General features: G+C 43.3%; 1 protein-coding gene across 5 annotated transcripts in view; it reads left to right on the top strand.

Moving 5' to 3' along the window:
- Nucleotides 1–4,141, top strand: part of MYOF (myoferlin) — a 178,137-nt gene extending 173,996 nt beyond the window's left edge. For all 5 annotated transcript variants that reach the window (XM_086378710.1, XM_086378713.1, XM_086378711.1 and 2 more), the window contains 3 exons: nt 499–608; nt 965–1,112; nt 3,592–4,141. In XM_086378710.1, the coding sequence (XP_086234836.1) occupies nt 499–608; nt 965–1,112; nt 3,592–3,630 (297 nt within the window). In that variant the 3' untranslated portion in view covers nt 3,631–4,141. The remainder of the gene's footprint in view (nt 1–498; nt 609–964; nt 1,113–3,591) is intronic.
- Nucleotides 4,142–18,479: the final 14,338 nt, after the last annotated feature.

Genomic DNA, 18,479 nt, shown 5'->3' with positions numbered 1-18,479 from the left:
ACAGGGAGGAGCATTCATTCATTCACTCATGCCTTTGTTCTGCAGGTACACAGTGGATGCTCACTAAGTGCCAGCACTGCTCCATACAGTAGGGGTCCCATGAAGCACGGAGGCTCTCCTGGAGCCCACAACAAATGCTCAGTGTTAGCTGTTGTCATTAGCAGTATTCAAATTAATCTGGGTCCAAGCACAGTTACAAAGGGAGATAATGTGAGCAGGCCAGGAGATGGATGTGAGAAAGTTAGAATGATGGGGATCCGAGAAGACTGGAAAGCAGGGAGGAGGGAAAGCAATTTGTCCTCTCAGTTTCCCACAAGGAGTCAGTTCAGAAACACATGGAAGAGGAAATGTGATGAGATCTCTTGAGGAAGATTTAAGGCGATCTCAGGATTGTTTTACAAGAATAAAAATCACTGCTCGGGGAATATGCCTTGGGTCGAAGTGAAAATATTTGTGAAACGTGATGTCATGTGTTTAACGTGTTCTGCTTTACTGAAGGGGAAAGTGGAGATGACGCTGGAAGTCCTCAATGAGAAGGAGGCCGACGAGAGGCCAGCTGGGAAGGGACGGGATGAACCCAACATGAACCCCAAGCTGGACCCACCAAAGTGAGAGGCCCTCTTTGTTCTGATCCCCAAACACCTGCAGTCTGAAAGCCCCCCTCCACTTGACTTAATGCAATGGATTAGCCGTTGTCTTAATTTTGTACTGAACAGGCGGGATGGGGGATGATCTGGCTTCATTTTAACCATTCTCCTTTCCGTGAAACCAAAGTCCAGTGTGTCTTCAGCAACTTTAGAAGTCATAAAAGGTTAAAGACTCTCTCAGCCAACTAAGGGGAATAATATCTTTCCTTGGCTTTGTAAAACATTATTAATTATTCTTTAAACTGTGTTACGCTCTGAGATGTAAAATATCTGTCCCTCCTGAGTTGGGTAGGTAAAACCATTTCTTTGCAATGCAGCCGACCAGAAACCTCCTTCCTCTGGTTCACCAACCCGTGCAAGACCATGAAGTTCATCGTGTGGCGCCGATTTAAGTGGGTCATCATTGCCCTGCTGATCCTGCTGATCCTGCTGTTCTTTGTGGCTGTGTTTCTGTATTCCTTACCGGTATGAGTCCTTGGCCTCTTGTCTTGGCTTTCTGGGTGTGAATTATGGCTGGTCATCTCAGTTGGTACTTGCCTTTTTTGCTGTTCAGTAAAATGACCTACCTTGGGGCTTCCCTGGTGGCTCAGTGGTAAAGAATCCACCTGTCAATGCAGGAGACTCAGGTTTGATTCCTGGGTTGGGAAGATCTCCTAGAGAAGGAAATGGCAACCCACTCCAGTATTCTTGCCCAGGAAATCCCATGAACAGCGGAGCCTGGTGGGCTATAGTCTGTGCTGTGCTTAGTCGCTCAGTCATGTCCAACTCTTTGTGACCCCATGGACTGTAACCTGCCAGGCCCCTCCATCCATGAGAATTCTCCAGGCAAGAATACTGGAATGGGTTGCCATGCCCCACTCCAGGGGATCTTCCCAATCCAGGGATGGAACCCAGGTCTCCCGCATTGCAGGCAGATTCTTTACCATCTGAGCCACCAGGGAAGCCCATGGGGTCACAAAAGAGTAGGATATTACTTAGCAACTAAACAACAACAAAAATGACCTATGTAGCAGTTGTGGTATTACAACCTGTCAGCTTTAGGAAAGTTTAAAGTACTATGTTCTGTGAATTACATTCTCCAGGTTTTATGAATTACAGGTAGAACTTCAGGGTCTATTAAAAACAAAACAAAACAAAACTTTGGTCTCAGGAATTCTAGAAGAAATCCCTCAAGCCTTTATCAGTGTGGGTCTGAACCAGAGCCAGCATTTCTGATGGATCTTTCTGCTTTCAGACTTTTTGTTCCAAACCATCCTACATCCTAACTCTTGACCTTTCATGCATCCTGGGCTCATTAGAAGCCTACACCACCCTTGAACTCTGGGGGCTTCCCAGGTGGCACCAGCAGTAAAGAACCCGCCTGCCAATGTAGGAGACACAGGTTCAATTCCTGAGTTGGGAAAATCCCTTGGAAGAGGGGATGGCAACCCAATGCAGTATTCTTGCCTGGAGAATCCCATGGACAGAGGAGCCTGAGAGGCTATGGTCTATAGTGTTGCAAGGAGTTGGACACAACTAGAGTGACTTACCACACACCCTTGAACTCCATCCAAATTGAGTTGGCCTCCCCGAACAAGTATTGCCCTAACCTGCCAGGATGCCTTTGCCAAGACTGTTCCTTTACCTGTGTTCTGTCTGTTAAAAGCTCCCTCATTCTTTAAGGCCCACATCACATAACATCCCCCTTAATCTCCACAGTCATAAAGGGAGTTCAAATGGCAGGTTTGTCAGTGTGCCTGGAAGTAGTGCCTTCATTCCTCTGAGAATCAAGGAATTAGTTGAGCATCTGCTGTAGGGTAGAAATCGGAATACAGAGATGCCCAAGGCAGGACTTCTGCCCACAAGCAAATCACATATCTGCTTGTCTGCAGGATATGAACAAGTAAATTACTATGAAAGGCAGGCTGGCCCAGAGGTATGAAAAAATGACCATCAGACCCCATTGCTGAGGATGGTTGTACCAAAGAGGGGGCGTTTAAGCTTAGTTTGCCCAGTGGAGAAGTGAGAGTCCAACCATTCAGAAACCACTCCTTCAGTTCATATTAATAATACAGATTATTTTGTGTTTAGTAGCATAGTCACGGAGAAGGCAATGGCATCCCACTCCAGTACTCTTGCCTGGAAAATCCCATGGACGGAGGAGCCTGGTAGGCTGCAGTCCATGGGGTTGCTAAGAGTCGGACACGACTGAGCGACTTCACTCTCACTTTTCACTTTCATGCATTGGAGAAGGAAATGGCAGTCCACTCCAGTGTTCTTGCCTGGAGAATCCCAGGGATGGGGGAGCCTGGTGGGCTGCTATCTATGGGGTCGCACAGAGTCAGACACGACTGAAGTGACTTAGCAGCAGCAGCAGCAGCAGCAGCATAGTCACACAACCCCAAGAGCAGGGAGTTGGTGTCTTCCTTTTCCCCCAGCAGATACTTTCAGCTTGTTAACTGTGAGTACATGCATACTACTGGCTTGGCCAAAAAGTTCATTTGGATTTTTCTGTAAGATCTTATGGCAAAACCTGAATGAACTTCTTGGCCAACCCAATATTTTCTTATTGTAGGTAGCTCAATATGTCTTGACCATTTAGAAAACCCCTTATAGTTATTCTTCTTGAGTTAGACTCTATTGATTTAAAACAGTGGTTCTCAACTGGGAGCAATCTTGCCCTCCAGGACATTTGGATGCTTAGAGACATCCGGTTGTCACAACTGCGGGTGATGCTGGAATCTAGTGGGTAGAGGCCAAGGATGCTGCTAAACATCCTGCAATGCAGTGTCCAACAAGCATCATCTGGTCCTAAGTGCCAATGGTACCATGATGAAGAATCCCTAAGTTGACACTTAATCCCTAAGTGTCAATGGTACTGTGATGAAGAATCCCTAAGTTATATAATCCCTAAGATTATATATATATAAATATATATATAACCCTGTTTCTGTTTCCTTTTCAGAACTATTTGTCAATGAAGATTGTGAAACCAAATGCATAACAGAAGCAAAGTCTTCAAGAGTCATCCAGCAACGAGAGAATCCTGTCTCTATTAATAGAACAAAACCAAGAATGAGTCTGTGTCTGAGACTACATTGCAGAGGATATTACACTACTTCACAGAGCCCCATCACTTCCCAGAGCGTCTAGGTTCCAAGTCAGGCTAACAGGCAACATTTTTATCTTACCTTTTGAAGTATTAAAGGTTTTCACCATGTTTTTTCATAGTAATTTTCAAGGTGGCTGGTTCCATTTAAAAATCTTTTTATGTGTCCTACTTCTATAATTCAATTTGTAAATTGCTGAAATCAAACATGAGAATTTCTGCATTGTGATTTCATATACTTCTTACCTGTAGTCCACAAAAAGGGCTGTGCATTATAAAATAGTAGAAGAGTTAGAGGAATTGTTATTTATGTCTGCAACCATTGCTATATTTTGTATGGATAAATGTCTTAAGAGTGTATTCAACCTCTGTGATGAACCCAAATAAAAACATTTCACCTTCAGCATATACTGGTTTGTTGCAGCTGTGGGCCAAACTGAGAAAGAGGCAACTTCTAGTCTGGGTGTCAGTGGATAGAATGGTATGCCCTGGCAGTTAGCTATAATTCCTTTATAAGCATATTGCCAAATCTTGCCAATATAATAAATTAACATTTATTTATTCTATGCACACTATTGTTCTAATGCTTTATACATATTAACTAACTTAGGCCTCAAGGTAATCCCGTAAAAGGTAGGTAACATTATTAACCCCATCTTGCAGCTGAAGAAATTGAGATATGTGCATGAAAATCAATGACGTTAGAACACATTCTCTCACCATACACAAAAATAAACTCAAAATGGCTTAAAGACTTAAACAAGACATGACACCATAAAAATTCTAGAAGAGAACACAGGAAAAACATTCTCTGACATAAATAGTACCAATGTTCAATAGAAATAAAAACAAACAGGACCTAATCAAACTTATAAGCTTTTGCACAGCAAAGGAAACCATAAACAAACCAAAAAGACAGTCTACAGAATGGGAGAAATATTTACAAATGATGTGATCAACAAGTGCTTAATTTCCAAAATATATGAACAGCTCACACAACTCAGCAACAACAGAACAGTCAACCCAATCCAAAAATGGGCAGAAGACCTAGAGACATTTCTCCAGAGAAGACATATAGATGGCCAACAGGCACATGAAAAGATGTTCAACATCACTAATTGTTACAGAAATGCAAGTCAAAACTACAGTGGGTACCACCTCACACCAGAGTGGCCATCATTACGAAGTCTACAAATAACAGATGCTGGAGAAGGTGTGGAGAAAAGGGAACCCTCGTGCACTGTTTGTGGGGATGTAAATTGATGCAGCCACTATGGAAAATGGTATGGAGGTTCCTCAGAAAACTAAAAATAGACTAGCCATATGACCCAGCAGTCCCGCTCTTGGGCATATATTCAAAGAATATATATTTGTATATTCTTTGAATTCATATAGTCAAAGAATACACGCACCCCTATGTTCATAGCAGCACTGTTCACAATAGTCAGGACATGGAAACAACCTAAATGTCCATTGACAGATGAATGGAGAACACGTGGTACATATTACAACACAATGCTACTCAGCCATAAAGAGTGAAGTCATGCCATTTGCAGCAACATGGATGTATCTAGAGATGATCATACTAAGTCAGAAAGGGAAAGACAAATACCATTTGATATCCCTTACATGCATAACCTAAAATATGACATACTACTACTGCTACTAAGTCGCTTTAGTCGTGTCCGACTCTGTGCGACCCCATGGACTGCAGCCCACCATGCTTCTCCGTCCCTGGGATTCTCCAGGCAAGAACACTGGAATGGGTTGCCATTTCCTTCTCCAATGCATGAAAGTGGAAAGTGAAGTCACTCAGTCGTGTCCGTCCCTCAGCGAACCCATGGACTGCAGCCCACCAGGCTCCTCCATCCATGGGATTTTCCAGACATTACTGGAGTGGGGTGCCATTGCCTTCTCCCAAAATATGACATAAATGAAGCTAAAACAGAAACAGAATCATGGACACAGAAAAGACTGGTGGTTGTCATGGGGAAGGAGGTTGGTGGAGGAATGGAGTCAGAGGTTGGGGTTAGCAGATGTCAGCTTTTTTTTTTAATTATTTTAATTGGAGGCTAATTATTTTACAATATTGTAGTGGTCTCTGCCATAAGATGTCACCTTTTATATACAGAATGGGTAGACAACAAGGTCCTGCTGTATAACAGAACTATATTCAATTTCCTATGATAAACCATAAGGGAAAAGAATCTTTTCTAAAAAAAGAATGTACATATATGAATAACTGAATCACTGCTGTACAGTAGGAATTAACACTGTAAATCAATTAGACTTCAATTACAAAAATTAGAAGAATTCAAAAAAATTTAGAAGGGGAAATCTGTATACTTGAGCTGATTCACATTGTGGTACAGCAGAAACTAACACAATAAAAGATTTTCTAAAGAAATTGAGGCATAAAGAGAATAAGTAACTCACTTGAGGTCACACAACTAATAAATCAAAGAGCTAGAATTTGAACCTAGGCAGTATGGATTCTTTTCATCTTTTTTTGGGCAGGGGGGTGATGGGTCTGGACAGTTCACTTCAGTATTTGTATGTATTTGCCTTTTTTAATGGAGAAGGCAATGGCACCCCACTCCAGTACTCTTGCCTGGAAAATCCCATGGACGGAGGAGCCTGGAAGGCTGCAGTCCATGGGGTCGCTGAGGGTCGGAAACGACTGAGCAACTTCACTTTTCACTTTCATGCATTGGAGAAGGAAAGGGCAACCCACTCCAGTGTTCTTGCCTGGAGAATCCCAGGGACGGGGGAGCCTGGTGGGCTGCCATCTATGGGATCGCACAGAGTCAGACACGACTGAAATGACTTAGCAGCAGCCTTTTTTTAAATTGAGAAATAGCTGACATACATTATATTAGTTTCAGGTATAGAGCATAATGATTTGAATTTGTATATAGTGCAAAATGACTACCATAAGTCTAGTTAACCTCTGACAGTATACATAGTTACAGAATATTTTTCTTGTGATGAGACCTTTAAAGACCTATTCTCTTAGAAACTTTCAAAGAAGCAACGTTCAAATAGGCAATACAGTATTATTAACTATACTCACGTGCTGTGCATCGCATCCCATGACATTTGTAACTGGAAGTTCGTACCTTTGACCCCCTGTACCCATTTTACCCACTCCCACCCTCCCTCCCGCTTCTGGCAGCCACCAATATATATTCTCTACTTATGACCTTTCGCATTTTTTTCCTTCAGATTCCACATATAAGTGAGATCATACAGTATTGGTCTTTCTCTGACTTCATTTAGCATAATGCCTTCAAGGTCCATCCATGTTGTGGCAAATGGCAAGACTCTACTCTTATAGCTGAATAATAGTCCATTAAGTATATGTATTACATTTTATCCATCTGCCCATCAATGGACACTTAGATTGTTTCAATAGCTTGGCTCTTGTGAAAAATGCTGCAATGAACATGCTGCTGCTGAGTCACTTCAGTCGTGTCTGACTCTGTGCGACCCCATGGACAGCAGCCCACCAGGCTCCCCCATCCCTGGGATTTTCCAGGCAAGAACACTGGAGTGGGTTGCCATTTCCTTCTCCAATGCATGAAAGTGAAAAGTGAAAGTGAAGTCGCTCAGTCGTGTCCGACTCTTAGCGACCCCATGGACTGCAGCCCACCAGGTTCCTCCGTCCATGGGATTTTCCAGGCAAGAGTACTGGAGTGGGGTGCCATTGCCTTCTCTGAACAACGAACATGGGGGGCTGTATATATCTCCTTCCATTAATGTTTTTGTTTTCTTTGGACAAATACCCAGAAGTGGAATTGGCAGATAGTATGGTAGTTCTATTTTTAATTTTTTTAAATCTATTTTTAACTTTACAAAGAACCTCCATGCTGTTTTCCATAATGTCTACACCAATTTACCAACAATGCACAACTCAGCAATAATGCCGAGACAATCACCACTGCAAGACATTCGAAATGTCCCAAAGCATCAGCATTACCATACTGTTTCTTGCCCCCCTGGTTCTGTGTTGCTCTTTGAATAGAAGTGTTTGCTGATCTCACCACGGTCTCATACATTAACAGGACAATGTTCTCAACATGTTATAGAAGACACACTAACTGTCCTTGGTTTCAGCGTGGAGCCACAGGGTTTTCTGTCACTCATTGCTTGACTATCTCAGGTCCATGCTCCTCTTGACAGCCCTCCCCCTGGTGGTATAGCACTGTGGTTAAAAGAAGCTAAGTACACAGCAAAGAAAGCCATCAAGAAAATGAAAAAGGGTTCCAGACCAGATTGTTACTTGGAATGTTTAACCATCATTATCAGAGAAGGCAATGGCACTCCAGTACTCTTGCCTGGAAAATCCCATGGATGGAGGAGCCTGGTAGGCTGCAGTCCATGGGGTCGCTAAGAGTTGGACACGACTTAGCGACTTCACTTTCACTTTTCACTTTCATGCATTGGAGAAGGAAATGGCAACCCACTCCAGTGTTCTTGCCTGGAGAATCCCAGGGACGGGGGAGCCTGGTGGGCTGCTGTCTATGGGGTCGCACAGAGTCAGACACGACTGAAGTGACTTAGCAGCAGCAGCAGCAGCAACCATCATTATGGCTTCCCTGGTGGCTGAGACGGTAAAGAATCTGCCTGCAATGTGGGAGACCTGGGTTTGATCCCTGGGTTGGGACGATCCCCTGGAGAAGGAAATAGCAACCCACGCCAGTATTCTTGCCTGGAGAATTCTATGGACATAGGAGCCTGATAGGCTGCAGTCCATGGGATCTCAGAGAGTTGGACGTGACTAAGCGACTAAGCACAGCACATGGCCCTGGCACCAACTAATCTGAACAGATGCTTCACCCCATAAAAATGGAGAAATGGCCGTGAAAAAACTAGAACAGCCATACCAGTATGTGCAGACAGAATATTAGCCTTCCTTCCAGGGACCCCCACCAACACACTCTCCCATAGTGCCTCACTAAAGTAGGCTGAATGGATACATGAATGGCTTTGAGGATAGGCTTTTCCTCCTCTGCCTTCAGCACACCTAACTGGTATCCACCAGTGAAGTTCCTTTGAGAAACTGGTGGCAAAACCCTATCAGGAATGAGTAATTCCCAAAGAAAATGTTGAGCTGGGCTTTCTGGGTAGCAGCCCTCCCCCTCATCCCATCCCCCCAGAAAACACTTCATCTTGTCAAAAGATAATGGTCCCTCATTTGAGGTTGTTAGCCGCCCGGTGACCTATAAATGATAGCTAAAAGCTGGAACTAATCACAGTCCAGTCAGATTGTCGCTTCACTGTGAATTAAATAACACTTAGTCCTAACTGATTCTAGCAAGTGCCGCCATTAACGCTGGAGCCTTCATTAGGAAAATAAATCTCCATCAATGTCTTGAGAGTGACAGGGAACTGAAAATCCTGACAGGCTAACACTTGATTTTGTTTTGTTCTTCCTTTCTCATTTTCAGAAGGGGGGAAAAATGTCACAATTAGACCTGCGTGTTACTTTAAAGAGCTATTTATGGGCAGAGTTCTGAAACCCATTTTGGAAAGGAAGCCGAGGGGAGCAGAGTAGTCTGGCTTTCCAGGTGCTGGCCAAGTGGCAGCTCCTTGCCCCTCAGAGCTCACTCAGGCTCAGAGGATTTTGTTTGTCCAAAGACTGGAGCTGACTTGTCTTACCACCGTTGAGCAGATGTTATTACAAACACAGCTAAAAGGTGAGGGTGCGTTCCAGAAATGGCTGTTCAGTTCAGAGAAAGTACAACTTGACTACCATATGGGGAACCAATGATGACAATAATTTCAAGGTTTAAAAACCCTCTACAGTTTAAATATTTCATGCTAAATAGATTTCTTTATTAGGTCAATACATTCAGTACTGTGGACCATATGCACATAGCCTCCCAAGGCATATGGGAATTCCATTCTAAACAATGCCTTTCATAAGTCAGCTTGATGTGGAATTAGTTCATAATGGAGTCAATGTTGTAAATAGATTAAGCACCCGCCATCTTGGCAGCTGAGGTTTGTGTTTGTTCAGCGTTGAATGGCAACTCCCTAATCTTTCTTAGGTTAAACATAATGGGGTCCCAAGGAAGATCAAAGAAAGGCTGCTTTTCCCTTGGATATCCATCCCTGAAGTGAAATGCCAGAGTTCATGAAGTTCAAGAAAAACACCAGAGAAACGTGTAACTCAGACTAAGTGCAAAGCCTAACAAGTAAGGTAACATAATGAAAAACACAGCCCCGCCATATGCATGGTCAAGCTCAGAACCTCAGGGGTGCAACTTTGCAGGAGACGCAAACTCTAGACTCTATTTAAATAAACTTAACACGAGAGAAAAACCGCAATTCTTTTTGAGCAACTCCCTCATAGTAAATTGAATGCTTCTCGGGGGCAACCTGATTTTGCTGAAATTTATCTCAATTTCTTAAAAAGGCCCATTTAGTCCTTGACTAATATTAATGTGCTACTCCCATGTTTTCACAAAATCCTAGAGCCAAACCCGTAATCCTCCCCCCATCATATTTCAGCAAAGTCCTGCCCCAGCAATTATCAGGAGGAGGACCCAGAATATCCAGCTGGATTCCAAAGCAGCCTCTCAGATGAGGTTTCACCTGGGTCAACAGGATAAACAAAATGGATAGACGGAATCCTGTCTTAGGGGTGGCAAGAACATGGGGCTTGGGGGTTCCAGATGTTTTGAAGCCCATGAGCTCACCCGGCTTGGTCACAACGTAACTGTGACTCTGTGTATCTCCTCTCCAGCCTCCCTTCTCTCTTTAGTGAAACTAAGCACTGGACTAAATGACCTTGAATTTTACTGGGTTGGCCCAAAAGTTCATTTGGGTTTTTCCATAAGATGTTATGGAAAAATTCAAACGCACTTTGGCCAACTCAGAATTACAGTTCTGCTTATCCACGGCTCCGTTTCCTCATCTGTAAAACTGAGATACTAATTGCCATGGGATGACTGTGAAGACAAAATGATTTAAGAGATGCAGAAGTGTTTAGAACAGAACTTGGGACAAAGTAAGCACTCAGTACATTCTAGTTATCATCATCATCAACAAGACAAGAACAACTGAACACTTATGGGCCAGAAGGTGTCAGACATGTTCTGCTTTTAAAATGTCATCCTTGAAAGGATGTGAATCACCACTATCCAAAATGATACTGATTTTCCCCCTCAAGTTCTATCTGCATATTCCTAATTAGACAAAAGTAGACAAAAAATGCAGAGAAGGCGATGGCACCCCACTCCAGTACTCTTGCCTGGAAAATCCCATGGATGGAGGAGCCTGGTAGGCTGCAGTCCCTGGGGTCGCTAAGAGTCAGACACGACTGAGCGACTTCACTTTCACTTTTCACTTTCACGCATTGGAGAAGGAAATGGCAACCCACTCCAGTGTTCTTGCCTGGAGAATTCCAGGGACGGGGGAGCCTGGTGGGCTGCCGTCTACGGGGTCGCACAGAGTCGGACATGACTGAAGTGACTTAGTAGCAGCAGCAGACAAAAAACGCTAGGTAGTTCCTCAAAAAATTAGATATAGAATTACTATATAATCTAGAAATTCCACTTCTGGGTATATGCCTCGAAGAATTGAAAGCAGGGACTCAAACAGGTATTTGTACACCCACTTGGTAACACCATTATTTACAGTAGCCAAAAGGTGGAAGCAAGCCAAGTGTCTGTCAACAGATGAATGGATAAACACAATGTGGTCTATAAATACAGCGGAATATTAACCAGCCATAATAAGGAAATTCTGATCCATGCTACACCATGGTTGAACTCTGAAGACATTCTGCCAAGTAAAATAAGCCAGATACAAAAGAACAAATATTAACATCATTCTATTTACATGAGGTTCCTAGAGTAGCCAAATCGTAACTCAGAAGGTATAGAATGTTGGTTGCAGAGGCTGGGGGTAGGGGTGGGGCAGGGGATGGAGAGTTGTTTTTAATGGGTACAGAGTTTCAGTTTTGCAAGATGAAGAGCGTTCCATGGGGATGATGATGGTAACACAGCAGCATGAGAGTACTTAATGCCATTGAGCTGTATCTACACCTAAAAATGGTCAGTTCTGTTATTTATATATAACATATATATATTATCTACATACACATAGATTAATACTGACAATGAAAGGTCCCCTCACACAGCCCCTTCCAGGAAGTCAGTTTTCACCTGTTCCCTCAGGATCCTGGCCCCAGGCAGCAGATAATACTTGCCGACTGACCAAGGGATAAATCCTGTTTCATGACCAAACAGATCACAAAGGGGCCTTCTGACAACTAGATCCGGTGGCCACAGACACAGTTTGTTTGGCCCAAACTGGCTTTTTATAATGAGCTGCCAAGTGTTAAAAAAAATGGAAAAAATTCATATTAAAAAAATGATATTTTGAGCTTTTCTCCACCAATCGTAAGTTCACTGAATACTTCAGAGTGCAAAAACTGGCTGGAGTCACATGTCTGCCCATTCACTGCAGAGCCCCCCCCCACCCCCTGCAGCCTTACCAAGTGCCCCTCACTTCCTGGACTCTTCTTACCCAGCTCTGAGAGGCTGAGTGTGGGACTCAGATACACATTTTGTTGTCAAAGGCACCAAGGCATGGGATCAATTGTAAGCCCCCCGGGCTGGGGAGCTCTCTCAGCCTGTCTCTGCCACTGCAGCCAAGCCCCTGCCTTGTTCCACCCTGGACTTCAGGTCATCACCTCCCTCACTCCTGGGCTCTCCTCACCTCCCCAGCTGCCCCAGGTCAGCCACGACCCCAAGGTTCAGGGAAATACGATCAGCTGCTCTCAAAGGGGCTTCAGTCAGAAACAAAAATCCAAATGGCCAATATACAAGGAAACTCACTCATACAGAGTAAAGCCACAATGAGAGATCATTTTGCACCCTCCAGATTGGCAAAAAATTTCAAAGCCTGACATCAAGGACCCACAAAGGATGTGAACAGTTGCGTATTTTCTACACAGTTGGTGGGAGTACAGTTGGTAAAACCACCGTGGAAAAGAATGCAGCATCTGCTGAGGGTGACAGTCGGTTCTGTGACCCATCCTCTGCTCCTCAGTTTTTACCCTAGAGAAACATCCACACACTGGAGATGGACTCAAGAATGTCTGAAATAGCAAACACTGGAGGAACCCCTGTGGCCATGAACAGTAATTGAACAGTACACTGATGCACGGATCCAGCACAAAAAGCTATAAAGCAGTGAAGAGAATGAACTGCAACTACACATGGCAACATGAATAAACCCTAGAAACAGTGCTAAGTGGAGGGAGATTACCTGAGGCATTACGTCTCTTATGGGCTTCCCAGATGGTTCGGTGGTAAAAAAAAAATCCGCCTGCCAATGCAGGAGATGCATGTTCAATCCCTGGGTCAGGAAGATCCCCTGGAGGAGGAAATGACTGCCCACTCTAGTATTCTTGCCTGGAGAATTCCACGGACAGAGGAGCCTGGCGGGTTATAGTCCATGGGGTCGCAAAGGGTCAGAAACAACCTAGTGACTGAGCATGTGCGCATGCATTACCTCTCACATACACAATTTAAAAACATGTTAAACTAAATATATTGTTTGGGTTTTCCGGTAGCTCAGTGGTAAAGAATCTGCCTACCATTGCAGGAGGTGCAAGAGATTCAGGTTTCATCCCTGGGTCAGGAAGATCTCCTGGAGGAGGGTATGACAACCCACTCTAGTATTCTTGCCTGGAGAATCCCATGGACAGAGGAACCTGGTGGGCTAGAGTCCATGGGGTCGCAGAGTCAGACATAACTGAGTACACACACATGCACGTGTGCACACACACAAATATATTGTTTATGGGGTAGAGACGGTAAATCCACAAACAGCAAAGGGGTGACAGACTCAGGACGGTGGAGATGTTAAGGATGAGGAGGTGGTGATGGAATCAGGAAGGAGTTCACAGAAGGGTCCAAAGACATACGGGGATCTTGGTCCAGACATACAGTCCAAAGATATGGATACAGGGGGTGGGGGTCTGTTCATTGTATCATTATTCTTTATATTGCGTATATCCTATGAAGATATTCTTTTATATCCAATATATAAGTGAAAGTGAAAGTCACTCAGTCGTGTCCGACTCTTTGCGACCCTATGGATATACAGTCCATGGAATTCTCCAGGCCAGAATACTGCAGTGGGTAGCCGGTCCCTTCTCCAGGGGATCTTTCCAACTGAGGGATTGAACCCAGGGTGGATTCTTTACTAGCTGAGCCACAAGGGAAGCTCAAGAATACTGGAGTGGGTAGCCGATCCCTTCTCCGGGGGATCTTCCCAACCCAGGGATTGAACCAAGTTCTCCTGCATTGCAGGCAGATTCTTTACCAGCTGAGCCACAAGGGAAGCCCAAGAATACTAGAGGGGGTGACACATCCCTTCTCCAGCAGATCTTCCTGACCCAGGAATCAAACCAGGGTCTCCTGCATTGCAGGCAAATTCTTTACCAACTGAGCTATCAGGGAAGCCCCATATCCAATATATAACTTTTTAAATTGGTTTCCTCTCCCCAAATGATTACGTCAATTGGACAGGATGCTAAGGTTAAACAAATATTCTTTTTGAAGTAATCAAACTCATTGCAAAGGTGATCACGAAGTTGTGTAAAAGTTGTTTATCACAGTCATTCAAAACATCAAGTCCAGCAAAGGTTGGAAGAGTGTCCGGGTCTAATCAGAAAACTGAGTCCACATCAGAGATTTCGGCAGAGGGAACTATAATTACAAAGGGGACCTCCCTGAGGCAGACAGGGGCAGGGAGGAGGCGGGCTCCTCCGAGGAAATTGCACGGACTGTCAGCAACACTGCCCAAAGCACAGCAAGAGAGGGACAGTGCCCTGTCTTTCCCCTCCTCCTGCCTCCAGTCTCCTAGCCCGAGGAACAGAGCTTGCATATGTTGACCCCTTGCAGTACAGACGAGCACAGGGAAGGGTGGAGAATGGCTCTGAGCACAAACTCGGACAAGCTGTAGCACCCGCCTCCTGGGTCTGGGCTCTCTTATTTAATCTTTGCAACAATTTAGTTGGGTAGGTTATACATTTTTCCTCTTCTACATATGAGGAAGGCTTAGAGAGGTTAAGTAACCAGCCTAAGATCACACAGCAATTTAGTGGTGGAGCCAGGATTTAGACCTGGAGAGTCCTACTCCAGACCCACTTTCTCTGCTGCTCCCACTCCTTAAGATCCTATTTAGGCTTTGGTCAGGTGAAATAACAACATCAAACTAAGGGACCAAAATCTTTAGAACAAGTTATTTAATGACTGTCTTTCTCCCCAAAGGGCTATGTTTTTCTTGTGTAATTTTCATTCCATTACCTTTCATTTTATTGCATTGCATCAAACCTACACATTTCTCCCAGTGAATAAAAGGAGGGCTTCCAGAATGAAACCAACTGGCCTTCCCAGTTACACCAGTTTCACATATGTCCTTGATGAGTTTCCACTCCTGGTTTCCACTGGTTCATGCAGTGAGCATAATGAAGCTTTCAGACACAAGCTCCCTCGGCCCTGGAGGAAGATTCTGGCAGGAATGTTGTAGACAGAAGAGTCTGGGAGATAATTCTCTCCATATACCGGCAGCATAGAAGGGCTGAACACATCTCCTACTACTTTCCTTTTTCTCTTCATTGCTTTCAAGATTTCTAAATTAATTTATATTCATTGTAGAAACTTTGGGAAATGCCAAAAGAAGCATAAAAAATATCCATAATCTCATTATCATGAGATAACTACCATTAATAATTTGTATTACTTCCTTCTACATAGTCTTTTTTTTTTTTAAGATATAAAATTGGGATCACATCCCCAGAACTTCCCTGGCCTTGTCTTCACAGCACACCGGTTTTATAGCTTACTTTTCTTCCCCCTTCTTGAAACTGTATTTCATAAAACTTTTTCTTCCACATCAGGGAAAAATCTGATTTATAATGGCCATTTAAAATACCATGATATGTATCTACTATAATTGAACGAATCCCCTATCATTGGATATTTGTAGCTTCTAATTCCTTGCTATTTTAAGTAATGTTGCTTTAAACAAAGCAACAAAGATCTTTGCCTGCAGTTCAAGGCCTCTAGATCTACTAAGCTATTAACATTATGAAGGCGGGATAGCGTTTGTTTTGTTCACCCAAGTTGGTAGATGACACAGAGCGGCCATTGTTGAATGAATGAATGAATGCATTTCTCGCCAGTTTTTTTAAGTTAAATCTCTAAAAAAGAGAAATCCTTGAGTCAAAAAGCAGAAGCATATTTAAGACCCTTAAGACAAATTACCAATTGCTTTCCTGGAATGTAGTACCAATTTACAGCTCCACCCCACCCCCAGCAGAGTCTGAGAGGCTTCAAGCCAGAACTGATAGACATTCCTGAGCTGCTCTCCAGCCCTATGGGGTGCCTTTCCCAAGCCCTGATTGCCGGACATCCCCTAGAGCAGCATGGGGAGAAGGGGCTGCTGCCAGAGCTTAATAACAAGGCTGCCGTGAGTCCTCTCCGAGGACCTCCTGTGAGGACAGAGTCTCCCCTCTGTGTCTGGAGAGGCAGAAAAATCCTCCAACACCCTTCAGGAAAAGGACTTTTTTTTTTCACTTAGAAAATGTAAATTCTGCTAAAGAACTCTCAATGTGCTTAAAATAACCTAGGCAAGAGTCCCCAACCAATAAACTGAGATCTAAGTCCATCTTTAAACCTCACTAAGTTTTAAATTAAACTTCTTTGTGTTCTTTTTATAAAGAGGAAGAAGGGGCTTTGAGTTAACTCACACACACACACATACACACACACACAAAAGCAGAATCGAGCAAATGAAATTTTCAGGAGGTTGAAACAGAGGTAACAGAAGAAAAATAATGTCAATTCTAAGACAGCACAGTTGCTCTTATTTAGGTTTAAAATGTGGCTTGGAATGTCTAGGACACTGAGGTTAGAAGAATCTCATGTGGCTGCTTTTATCTATTTCATAAAAACATACTAGGTCCAAAGAAAAAATGCAATTTATTTCTAACACCCGAAGGGGATAAAAACATCTCTCTAGGATGTAAATTGATAAGCCCCTATGGATAACAGTATGGAGGTTCCTTAAAAACCTAAATATGGTGTTACCATATGATCCAGCAATCCCACTCCTGGGCATAAATCCAGAAAAGACAGAAACTCTAGTTTGAAAAGACACATGCACCCCAATGTTCCCTGCAGCACTATTTACAACAGCCAAGACATGGTAGAAACCTAAATGTCCATCGACAGAAGAATGGATGAGGAAGATGTGGTACATATATACAATGGAGTATTACTCAGCCATAAAAAAGAATGAAATAATGTGATTTGCTGCAACATGGATGGATCTAGAGACTATCTTACTAAGTGAACTAAGTCATACCAAAGACAAGTATCATATGATATCACTTACATGTGGAATCTTTATAAAAATGATACAAATGAACTTATTTACAAGACACAAACAGACTCACAGAAAACAAACTAGTGGTTATCAGTGGGGAAATGCGGGAAGGGATAAATTAGCAACTGGGGACTAACAGAGACACGCTACCATATAAAACAGACAACAAGGACCTACTGTATAGCATAGGGGTATACACAAGATATTCAATATCTTGTAATATCCTATAGTGGAGAAGAATCTGAAGAAGTATATATACATACACAAACACATACATCATATATAAATATATACTCAGCAGAGATATATGCGTGTGTGTGTGTATGTATATGTGTGTGCTAAGTCTCTTCAGTTGTGTCTGACTCTTTATGACCCCGTGGACTGTAGCACACCAGGCTCCTCTGACCATGGAATTCTCCAGGCAAGAATACTGGAGTGGGAGCCATGCCCTTCTCTAGGGGATCTTCCTGACCCAGGGATCGAAGAACCTGCATCTCCTGCATTGCAGGTGGATTCTTTACCTCTAGGTCACTAGGGAAGCCCATATATATATATAGGCTTCTAGGTCTTTCCCGTGGCTTAGCAACCCCCGGGCAGGCATATACGAGAAAGGTCTTTGCCCGAGTTTAACAGATCTTTATATTCTCTTGATCTAGTGCAGTCCCTATGTGTGTGTGTGTGTGTGTGTGTGTGTGTGTGTGTGTGTGTGTTACTCAGTCAAGTCCAACTCTTTGCAACCCCATGGACTGTAGCCCATAAGGCTCCTCTGTCCATGGGACTTCCCAGGCCAGAATACTAAAATAGGTAGCCATTCCCTTCTCCTGGGGATCTTCCCAACCCAGGGATTGAACCCAGGTCTCCTGTATTGTGGACAGATACTTTACCCTCTGAGCCACCGGGGAAGCCCATATATATATGAATCACTTTGTTGTACACCTGAATCACTGTAAATCAACCATATTTCAATAAAAAAATTTTTTGAAGTCCCCCCCCAGGATCTAAGAACAGTTCATGACATTTGCTACATCCACAATTGTATGGTAACTTATGTTGTCACTATTTGTAAAGTGCAGAAATACCTCTTGTAATGACTTCTGATACAAGTCAGAGTGCGATAGGAAAGCACAGTCCTGTGAAGACTACTCTTACAACTGACATAGACAACTATTGGGTTGGCCAAAAGATTCATTCAGATTTTTCCATAGCTGTTAAGGAAAACCCCAAACGAATTTTTTGGCCAACCCAATATTATGAAGCATACAGCTTTTCAATTCTTGACCAAGTCTTTTTTCCTTTTCACCAGGCTTTTGATAATAAGCTAGACGATGAGG

The sequence above is a fragment of the Bos grunniens genome, chromosome 26 (genome assembly GCF_055505025.1).
Source record: "Bos grunniens cultivar Pamir isolate PY7600 chromosome 26, Bosgru_T2T1.0, whole genome shotgun sequence".
Lineage (NCBI taxonomy): Eukaryota > Metazoa > Chordata > Mammalia > Artiodactyla > Bovidae > Bos > Bos grunniens.
This window is presented reverse-complemented; position numbering and strand designations above follow the sequence as displayed.